This window comes from Pygoscelis adeliae, unplaced genomic scaffold (assembly GCF_000699105.1).
Source record: "Pygoscelis adeliae isolate BGI_AS28 unplaced genomic scaffold, ASM69910v1 Scaffold174, whole genome shotgun sequence".
NCBI classification, from domain to species: domain Eukaryota; kingdom Metazoa; phylum Chordata; class Aves; order Sphenisciformes; family Spheniscidae; genus Pygoscelis; species Pygoscelis adeliae.
Genome location: NW_008824676.1, coordinates 4,560,606 through 4,571,388, shown reverse-complemented (window position 1 = coordinate 4,571,388; position 10,783 = coordinate 4,560,606). Strand labels below are relative to the sequence as shown.

Here is a 10,783-nt window from a genome sequence, read left to right as displayed (position 1 = left end):
ACCAACTTCTTACTTTGGCAAGTGTTTTGAGAATCTTAGAGGGAGGAATGTTTTTTTGTCTTACTTTGTGGAACCGTAGGTGATGGTCTTAAACACTTATGTGGAAAACTGTCAGGTGCAAGTTGGGCAAAGGTAGTTACTTTTGGAAGAAGTGTTTCACTTGATAGGAATGAGAGGGCACAACACATGTTTTACAAAATTACTTGTAGCACTGTATATAGTAAATGTTGCCATTTTTTTAAATGTGTGTATTATAAGGGGGAAAAATCTAGAGTATTGTTTAGTTCAACATTTAAAAATCAAATTTAAGATTTTGGGAAATCGGCTAACTTAAACCATACTTAAGGCAAGCCTGGTAATTTTTGTTGCTTTTAGAACACTGTGGAATACATAATGATGGCAGCTGTATCCAAAATATTTGCTGTGTCAGCAACATATCCCTATCAAGTTGTGCGAGCTCGTCTTCAAGATCAGCATAATACGTATTCTGGTGTGTTCGATGTGATCCGCAGAACATGGAGGTAGGCATGCAGAATTAAAAGCTTACATCTTGGAAAGTGAGTCTCACAGAATCAGAACTATGTTTACTGGCTTCCATGCTGATTTGCAGAACCAGTGCAGCTCAGAGCAAACAAAATGTTAGCTGTACAAAGTCATTTTGTGTAAGATGCCACTAATAGCAATAATCTGAGGACAAAGGAGGAAATAGGAGAGGGTCAATGCTAGCCTGCAGGCTTCTGTTGTTTATTCTGTCTCACTTCTCTCTTCCTCAGCAAATTTCACTTACAGGTTAAAAAATAACATTGAGTTGGCTGTTTTGGGGCTCTTAAACAATGAAGCCTCACTTGAGCTGCTTTAGATTATCACATATGACAGGAGTGTTGTGCTGCTGGGAGTTGTGGCTAATCCAAATTCCTGACAGGAGGAAGTGGGCTAGCCAGAGCTGTTTATACTGATGTCCCTGGGTTATCCCGGGGCCTGACTGCTTTTGCAGTCAAGTCCCGGCTTCCCGTAGGACCTTTAGAGAACTGTTACCTCACACCTGTGCATATCTTCTCACAAACCCTCTTCCCTCAGCTCCACAGGGCATGTGAGAGTTTTCACACAGAACTCTGTGGTAACTAAGGTTGGCCACCTTTGCAGTATGCAACCAATATTAATCTTGCTTTGGACAATGTTTCTGGGTTGCAGCATATTGCTAGAGAGACGTGAATGGAGTCAGCGAGTCCTGGAGTATTAAGAGGTGCCACCTGAAGGAGTGAATGAGGCTGTGTTGTTCCAGGACCACCCCTGGCTCAGAGGCAGTACAACCATTTTGACTGAAGCCAATTCAAAGCGAAAATCACTCTGATGTCTCAGTACTGCAGTCTGAGACTTCAGTGCTGCAGTCTGTAGGAAGGCTTATTAGTTCTGATAAAGTGTGAATGTATACAGTCATTCTGGGGCCACTGCTGTACTCATTATGAAACAAATGCAACCTAGAGCCCTAGCGAGGGTAGCATAAACCACACCCAAGCGCTTTCCAGGATCTGTGTTAACTGTACTCATCGCTCCAGGTATCCTAGGCCTCTATGAAGCTGGAAAACAGGGAGCTGAGAATAAAAGTCTTTGAAACTTTTTAACAGCCCTAACATGAATACTCTGATTCAAATTAGGAGAAGTTAGATTCTCATTTATTGGCCAGTGGAATCAAAATTCTGGAGGAGGTGCTTTAATTCTCTAAAAATAAATGCTGACTTTCCTTAGTTATGTTGACCCTCAGCTCACTTGCTGTTACATGACCCAAAACTACCAAGCCTTTCAGCTCTGCTGGCTTCAGTGAGATTAAATGTGTAAATGCTTTTTGGAACAGGCTGCAGAAATTTTAAGTTAACCAGTTCTTGTGGCATGAAGAAAGATAGTAAATTGCCTCCTGCTTAGACAATACAAAAAACCCCCACAAAAAACCACCCAAACCCTAGGCTAAATAACTGACCTACAGAATACTATTGTATGTTCAGAAGAGAAAATGATGGGTTAAGATTTGATATATTATGGCTCTTTAAACACTATAGTAAGAAATTATTCTGAAATTGTTATTCCTAACCTGAAGTACCTGTCAGTGAGAGCGCAAGAAGAAAAATAACAGGCTTTGTTTTATGTCTGATTTCTATTAAAAGACATTAATTAAAACTAAATGTTTTTCTGTGTCTTTAAAGGAAAGAAGGAATTCATGGATTTTACAAAGGGGTTATCCCCAATGTGATCAGAGTGACTCCCGCCTGCTGTATTACCTTTGTCGTTTATGAAAATGTGTCTAGTTTTTTACTTGGTTTTAGAAAAGAAAATAATTAAAGGTATGAGCTTGTGTTCATAAGGAACCTATCCTTTATGGTTTATATCTATGTTCTGGGAGCGATTTAGTTCAGCAGTCTTTTTTGACACTGTGAATTGATCTAGTATTTTGAGGAAAGAACCTGGAGATAGTAAAACCCTGCCAACATCTTTTCTGCTGAATGTTCCTGCGTTGCTGCCTTCCTCTCTGAATCAGCTGTGTCTCCTTGAAACAGATGTCTCTGCAACTGTGAAATAATAGCATTGTGACTAGGTGAAGGCAGCTGTGCAGCAATTCAGTTCATCCTGGCCTGCCTGGAATAACGGACTAATCTGTTTTGACAAGTCTCAAGATAACAGTTGGTCAGATTCTACTCCTACAGAAGTGGAAAACTTCATATAAAAGCAACTATGGGGTCTGTCAAAACTTTCTTAAACCTTTATCTGAGTCTCATGAAGAAAGTATGTATATAGTTGTTTACAGCAACGTCTTCTGTGTTACAATTTGTCACATTTTAGGATATGGAATGCTCCAAATTCCATTGCTCATCCAACACAAAAATGCTGCCTCAGTGGGGTGCAGTTTGGAAACTCAAACTGTTTTGTAAAACAGCTGTCCATTCTTGGGTTTGAATAATCGCTGATCTGATGAAACCCAGTTCTCGTCTAATACCAGGACAGACTTGCACTGTGGTTTTTGGCTTGCTTTTAGCACCAGACCAAAGTGTATGTTGTGTGCATCGCTGGCCACTTACTTAATTCATTTTCTCTCTCTTCCCTGCCTGCCCTCTCTCCCCTCCTCCCTCCCTCTGTCTGAGCGAGATTCTTTCTCCATTACTGATACATCTGACCAAATATTACTAAGTAAATGCATATTTGAAAGAAGGCTTACAGTTTAAAAATGAGGGTTTTTTCCTAGTAATCCCATAGTGATGCAGTTTTCAAACCGCTATAATAACAAATATGACCATGCTTATTTTCAATAATACTCTCTGGGGAAAAAAAAAATCCGTAAAGTAGTCTAAAAAATATTGTGCACAGGACTTTCTTTAAAAAGAAACAAAACGATCCATTAATGTCTTCTGATTTGGTCTAAGGAAAGGACTAAGAATATATTGATTGCTAACTTAGTGATAAACTAAATTACAGTACATCTCAGTAAATTTGTATAATAATGATGTTTATTTGTATGCTAGTAATTGCTGTCAAGGATATGTACTTTTTGGAGATCTGGGTTTGTTTTATTTTTTTTAGTTCTTCTTTAAGAAAATACATTACTGGCCATAACATCTGCCTTCTGCTGTTAGTAAGAAGGTATTAAGAAGTATCTAGAAAGTATCACTTAACGAAGGAGGAAATAAGTTAGCAAAGATTATTCAACAGGTAGGGGGAATAATCAGCTTTGTAAGGAGCGGAGAGTACTGTCCAGCAAAACACCTGAATAATCACTTAGAGAAGTTTTCCTGTTTAACAGAAGACTAACCTAAAGCAGAAATAAGGCTTTTTTAATAAAAATTTAACAGATTAGGGAAATGGTTTCAATTTTAAGGTAAAATCTGGAAGACTACAGAAACTGCTCAATATTTTGAATCTTAATTCAGCAATCCATTTGCTTGTTTCTGTCGATGCTATTGCCACATACCACATTTTGTGTATACTTAACTTTATTAATAATTTAACACTTTCTTCTCCCCGATCCCATCCCCTCTACTGATACAGTTGATAATCTCATCTGAAAAGGGCATGTGGCCATTATGGCTGGCTTTGGGTTTTATGATGAAAGTTTCCGTGTGTATTTAGCTGAAGATCAAATTTACTGGAAGTGTATCATGCAAATTACTGTATAAATCCCTAACAGCTACTGAGTTCTTCTGTCTTTGGAGGGTGTTTACTTGGTTTTGTGTGTTTTCTAGTATGCCGAATGAATTTAATGGAACACCGAGTTAACTCTGCTACCCAGGGTCCAAAATATATTGTGAAGACATATGAATAAATCATAAGAAAAGAATAAAAGTTGTGCGCTTACTACCCTGGATTAGTGTGCTCTAGGCCCAGAACAGCTTACTTGTGGTCCAGGATAAATGCAAAGACAGGCTACAAACATGTACACAATCAGTTACTGTATGTTAACTGACATTCTGTAAATTCACACCATAGCTTAGCTCATAGTAACTTGTTTGTGTTCAGATACCTTAAAACCCATCGTCCAAGCCAATGAAAACAGTACAGTTCTTCAGAGACAAAATACCAGCTGTATAATTTGCTGGCTTGCAGCAGTATCACCCATAAGCTTGCAGCTGGGAAAGCCTGAATGCTCTCCTAGCTGCAGGTGTGTTCCTCTAGCATTCTTAACAAAAGCTGCAGACAAGAGCTGCCAATTTGAGAGATGCCTGGGGAAAATCTTATAACCTGTTCAGAAAAAAAGCTGAGACTTAATCCTAAATAGCTGAAAAATTCCTTATCTCAGATTTAATGTTTTTTTCCTTTTAATTTTTTGGAAGAGTGTAGATTGCTGCATGTTGTACATGCTTTTTCTTGGGTTTTTAATTTTATTAATGTTAAATTGATTGTGTATATATAAACATGACTATTATTTCCCTTTAGAATCTGTACAATTTAAAAAAATATTTGAGTATATCACTTGTTGCATTTGGAAGAAAATACTTAAACACTGAAGCTAATGCTGTGCTGGCCTGGTCAGTGTTGTCACTTTTCCAGTCTGGAGGCTGTGACATCATTCTTGCACTTTACCAGCACACTTTTTGAAAGCCAAGGCATTTCAACCTGCCTTATTTCTGTATCTTCCAAACTATTTAATATATCTAGCTTTTAATTAACACCAAAGTGATTGTATATATCTGAAAGGCTAAATCCAGGAGAATTACTTTATTGGAGCAATGAAATTAAGTTTTGTAACTGTGACGTTATTTAGTATCCGCATGCTAATAGCGGAGACCAATAATAGATGTTTATACTGAAATCCGGTCTATCAAGAAGCGAAGGAGGGAAGGAGAGCTTAGATAGATAGTCCATTTTTACTTAGTTATTCAGAACGAGGTATTTACCGCTTACCACATCATCGAGGTCACAGTTAAGTCACCGGGAGTTTGTTGAGAGACTTAAGACTGTAACAGCAGAGCATCCTATTCTGTAGTCAGGTTTACAGGAGTAGATGTTAACGTATGTTTTCTGAAGGCTAAAGCCAAGACCCGCATTTACTTTCTTAGAACTTTCTATGAAGTCTTCTAAAAAAACTAATTGTGTATCATAACACCATGTCAAATACCTTAAACAGTTTGATGACCAATAAAATAGCCTTGATTTTTTTTTTTGTAAAAGGTCTTATTTATTTGATACAAAAAGTTACAGTAAAGTTTTAAAATGGTGGTGGTATATTTTCATATGTCAAACAAGGAATTAAAAAAGTTAATTAACTTGGTTTTGATATTTATATTCTAAAATGATTATTATAAAAAGCCTCTGCAATGTGCAAAAAAAGGCTAGACAAAGACTACAGATGCAAGAGTTTGGTGCCTTTCAGTCAAATACTCGCATCCAACTCTATAGAAATAAATTCTGAAGAAAATTGTACAAAATAAAAAAAAAAGGGAGCGATTATAAAAAGGGAGGGAAAGTTATTTTGGCAGTTCTTCAATGATGATTCGGGAGACTGAATTCCATCCAGTAGAAGCATCTCCCCGCGGATAATCTGAGCAAGTCCCGACCCAGATGGCAATATCCACCAAGCCGGCATTGATCCCTTCACACAGACCTTCCACTGGTTAAAGACAAATATCAGGTTACCTCAGCAGACGCAATCGCTTTGTATTTCACAACTGAAGATGGGCACAGGTACTTAAGAACAGCAGTTCATTGCAAGCTCATGCTATTTAGTTAAACCTGAATAGCATTTTTAGAAATAAAAACTATTGCTTAGAGATGTGGCAACATAGGTTAGAGAGTCATGCACTGCCTTTATCCATGCTGCTTCCTGACGTCTGTTGCAGTACCTGAAGAAGATCACAATCCACAGGATGGCTAAAAGGGAGGTGTACCTCTTCTTCAAATGGCCAAATTTACAAACTGGTAGCTGGGATATGGCTTCAACCCCATCCAGCCATCTTTTTAGCAGTGATGGGGAGGGGACACGGGGACACAGCCATACCTGGCTTCCGCAGCTAAGCCCTGCGAACGCGATTGCCACCCTGTAATCCTTTCCACTCCTAATTCGCTGCTTCTGTATGAAGTTCCACTTCTGTTGCCCTTTTTTTTTCCCCACTAGCACCATTAGTTGGGAGGTGGGTCAATGAAGACAGGTGGGTCCTACCCCTTGATGAAAAAAACTTACCATGGCTCTGGACGTTAGATTTCATGCAGTCATGAAACGGTACAGACAGGAAAATGGAGAAAGAGTATAGACTTGACGTTAGTCCCCTTTTCCTAGTGTCACCTCCTTTTATGTTGAATGACTTCACTAATTTGCCTTTTGCTTAGAAATTGAATAATTGTTCCTAGATATTTCACTTTGGAGGTACTTCTGTGCCCCACCTGAAATTATAGTAGAAATTCCAGGAGGAATAAGTCTTATTTTATGCATAGATAATGCGCAAATATCAGTATTTTAAGCCAGGATGACGCTGTCTGCTTGGCAGTAAGGCAGTTTCTCCACATGTTAATACAGCACAGAATGTCTCTGTATTCATGTTGTAGCAGAGCTCAGTAGAACTCCCTGGATAGAAATCTCTTTCCATTTCTAAATTGCAGGATGTAAGTACCATGAAAAATACCACAGTAATAAAGTACCACTTAATAAATAATTCTAATACTGTTACTATTGATAGTCAACTGTGAGACAGCAGAGTAAGAGTAACAAGTGTTAGCTGGCCACTCTTCTGCCTCTTCGTTCAGTCTTTTGACCTTCTGAGGCAGACTGTGCTCTGCATTTGGTAACTACATTTGCTGCTGGCTTCTACTCCATCTCTGTTCATGCAGTCTGGGCATACATACCTGAAGAAGTCCGGTGTATATTAATAGTAGAATTCAGCTCCGGGCTTCCTTGATCTAAATATATTATGGCTTCAATAGGAAGTGGCCCAGCACATTCTGCTCCATTAAAAGTAAAGTACCAGCGCTGACAACAGGCATTTTTGCATTTTAGCCGAAGCGATCCACTGAAGAGAACGCGGAGAGCACTGTTCGAGCGCATCTTTGTAAATGTACATTCCTAAGAGGAGACAAAAATGCTTTGCTAGCAAACTCTGGTTTTGAACCTATTTATTTTCTATATATTTATGTTTAGGAGATATATTTAGGAATGTATTTCTATTTATTTCAGAATGTTTTGGCTATTCTCTTTAGTCCCTTCTCTCTGAAAAAAAAAAAGAAGAAGAAAAAAGTAGAGCCTGGCAAATACCATACAGTGCAAAGATGCAAATCAGAAACAGCACCTCATAGATGGTAATGGAGAAGGGGGATTATGGAAATTCTTAACTTTATTTAGATAATACCTGCTGCTAAGTTGGTAACCTAGTTACCTTCTGGGGTTTCTGTAAAGGGGTGTGAGCTGTCTGAAAGCTGCACTCAAGTCCTTGCATGAGAGGACAGTGTAATTTCTGTCTCAGTAACCAGAAATCCTGGATTTAACAATTATCGCAAGATTTGTGAGAGGTTTAAACCCTGACAAAAGCTCCACAACTGAAAAAGACTTTCAGCCTTACAGTTACAGATCTGGTCTTCTACATGTACTCTTACACCAGCCACATCATTCTTTTGAAACACTATTACAGAAACGAAATGGGCACATAGCTGTGAAACGCAGCTGAGAAGAATCCGCAGTAGCTAAACCTTTGAGAAGTTCACCCTTACATGTAGAAAAAGGCTCCAGTAGGAGATCTGTATGATTGGCGCTACCCAGCTCATAGAGGCAGACCTAAAGCCTGCTGTGGTTGGTGGCAAAGGTAACTTACTGCTATTTTCCCAAGATCGATGCCATAATTAAGTGCACTCCACGAACACTGCTTGAAGTTGGGCGTCCAGGATTCCTCGATGCTCTCGCGCATGCACTCGCCCTTCTCCCCCTTCAGCCCGTCCCGTCCTGGGATCCCAGGTGTCCCGGGGATCCCGTTGGCTCCTGGGTTTCCATCCCGTCCAGGAACGCCACTAGGGCCTTGCAAGCACATGCCGTTGTACTGAAACACAGAACAGATCTCGCTGCTTCCGTCCATTAACTCCGAGGCTAACCAAGTTAAACACAAACAAACAACAACAAAACACAAAAACCCCTGCTGTGACACAAGCTAATGGGCTGTTCCTGCATCACCAAGAAAATGGTTCCATAGAGGAAAAAAAAGGGAAAATAAAATTTCAAAGATAAGCAGTGCCAGCAGAATCTGCTGTAAATTAAGATGCCAATTATTTTATGAAAAGATGCGTAAATCCTAGAATTAAAAATTGGCCTAGTGCAAGGTTTGAAACCTGTTGGAAAACCTCGGAAGATCCAAAACATTCCAATACAGAAACAAAAAAAAAAAAAGAGTTATATGTTAACAGTTACTTTCTCCTAACCCACCATTGCTTGGGTAACTGTCTTGGCTAATAAGCTTTCATTATTATTTTTTCTTTTTTTTTTTTTTTTTTTTAAGTAGAGAAACTTTTGGGTTTCCTAGAGAGCAGAGGTTAACGCCGGTTTTCTTCTGCCGCCATTCCTGCAGGGCAGAACCACGTCACAATAGTCAAGCCATGTGAGTCAGACTCCAGAGTGCACACAGCGTGTCGGTGCTGATGTGGACATGGGAAGCTGCACGCTGCAATCAGCCTGAACTCAGGATCCCCATCCACAGCGGTGGGAAGGCACGCGTGGGAGGACGGCACACTAACGTCCTCCCTAACATCACAGTATTAGGAAAGGTCAATTGTTGCCCTCCCAGACTGCACGTTAACACACACTGCCTTCATACCTTACGAGATTTGGGCTTGCTGTCCTTGGAGAGTACACTTGTGCAGCCCAGAGCTCATTCCCCCAGTGGCACGAGCGCTGGATGCCAGGGGGAGCACACACATATGGAGCCAGTGGAGCAGGCACAGAAACGTTGAGCAGGGGCTAGCGATCACAGGCCTTTTACTTTAAATGCTCTGTCCCATCTGGTGACTGACGGTTCCTCCAGTCTTCATCCCAAATCCTCACAGATAACTATATTCTGCTCTTCCCCTTTCTCACACCTATTTCTCTTCATCCGTTTTAAACTACCTAATCCCCGCTTGTTTCAAAAAGAAAGGATCATGCAACTATTCCCCCTCCTGCAAGCCATGCCACTATCTGCACCGCAGGAGCTGTAAACTACAGCCCCTGCCCTCTCTCCTTTGTCACATTGGTGAACTTTCTTCTTCTGGGCTTGTTCCTTTTCCTGTGCATTGGCGCAAAACCCAGCATGGGCATCACAGGCTCGGCTGGAGCCACGCTATAAATAAAATCAGTGACTGTACGGGTTCTAGTAGGAGGTAAGATGAGAGCTGGACTAATGGATGCTGGCATTCCCTTACTACCTTCGCCAAAGAAAATGCAGTGGGCATACGGCAGTGGAAATAGTGGGATGTCATAATCAAGAAGGCCACGTATAGAAAAGTTAGCTGGAGAAAAGGCTGCTTGGTGAAGCACACACCAACCTAAGGACCACGAGAATGACGCAAAGATGTTTCTGTTTCACGCAGCATCACTTGTTATCTGCTTTTGCTGCTGTTTTCCTGTTGGACTCCATTGGCAGCGGTGACTCGCTCTGGTTTTACATGTGGTTACTCATCACAGAAATCCCGAGGACATGGAAACCAGCGAGATATGGGGTCCTCTGAGGCTCAGACCCGTGGCCTTCCCATCCCCCGGGGCACCAGCGGCACCGGGCGGCAGCGGCACCAGCACCGCAAGGGAGCAGGGCTGCCCCGAGGGAGGAGCCGCGGCCGCTGCCCACCGAGAGCCGCACCACTTCCTTCCAGAGAGAGCGGCCTACACCGCTGCACACCCAAAACACTCAAGTGAGCGAAAGAATTACCTGGGCTTTGGGCTCCGTTCCAACTAAATGCACCTATGCTTGCCAAATCAAGTCTTTTTTTCATGCTTTCTTAAGCTGCTAATGCATAAAACATCTTTTAAAATGAAAAATGTCCACTGAAGGCAGGATCCCCTCTCGGGCGTGCCGTCATGCTGCCCTGGAAGGGCTTTAGCTGAAGCGGTCTGAACAACCGGGCTGCGGCTGACTCAGCTGCCATCTATTTACCTGCGCTTTGCTGCCCACTCTGCCGCACCTGAAAGCACGGGGCAATGCCAGAGGAATGCCCTGTACGAAGGACCCTAAAATACCGCTCCAACAGAAAACGTAAGCTCCTCCATGTGTGCAAACTCCTTATTCTCAATGCACTTCAATTTCCCCAGTAAAAGCGAAAGAGTAATGAGGTGGTGTGAAAGGGAAGGAGCTTTGCC

The 10,783-nt window shown here is 41.2% G+C and overlaps 2 protein-coding genes across 2 annotated transcripts in view; one reads left to right on the top strand and one right to left on the bottom strand.

Moving 5' to 3' along the window:
* SLC25A32 (solute carrier family 25 (mitochondrial folate carrier), member 32) overlaps positions 1-5,744 on the top strand; it is a gene marked incomplete at its 5' end in the record, with an annotated part of 20,029 nt that extends 14,285 nt beyond the window's left edge. The window contains 2 exons of the mRNA XM_009323091.1: positions 376-521; positions 2,199-5,744. Of these exons, the coding sequence (XP_009321366.1) occupies positions 376-521; positions 2,199-2,334 (282 nt within the window). The remainder of the gene's footprint in view (positions 1-375; positions 522-2,198) is intronic.
* CTHRC1 (collagen triple helix repeat containing 1) lies at positions 5,649-8,497 on the bottom strand. Its single transcript, XM_009323093.1, has 3 exons — positions 8,280-8,497; positions 7,321-7,537; positions 5,649-6,091 (listed from the first exon to the last, which is right to left on the bottom strand). The coding sequence occupies exons 1-3, from the start codon at positions 8,490-8,492 to the stop codon at positions 5,949-5,951; spliced, it is 573 nt and encodes a 190-aa protein (XP_009321368.1). The 5' UTR covers positions 8,493-8,497; the 3' UTR covers positions 5,649-5,948.
* Positions 8,498-10,783: the final 2,286 nt, after the last annotated feature.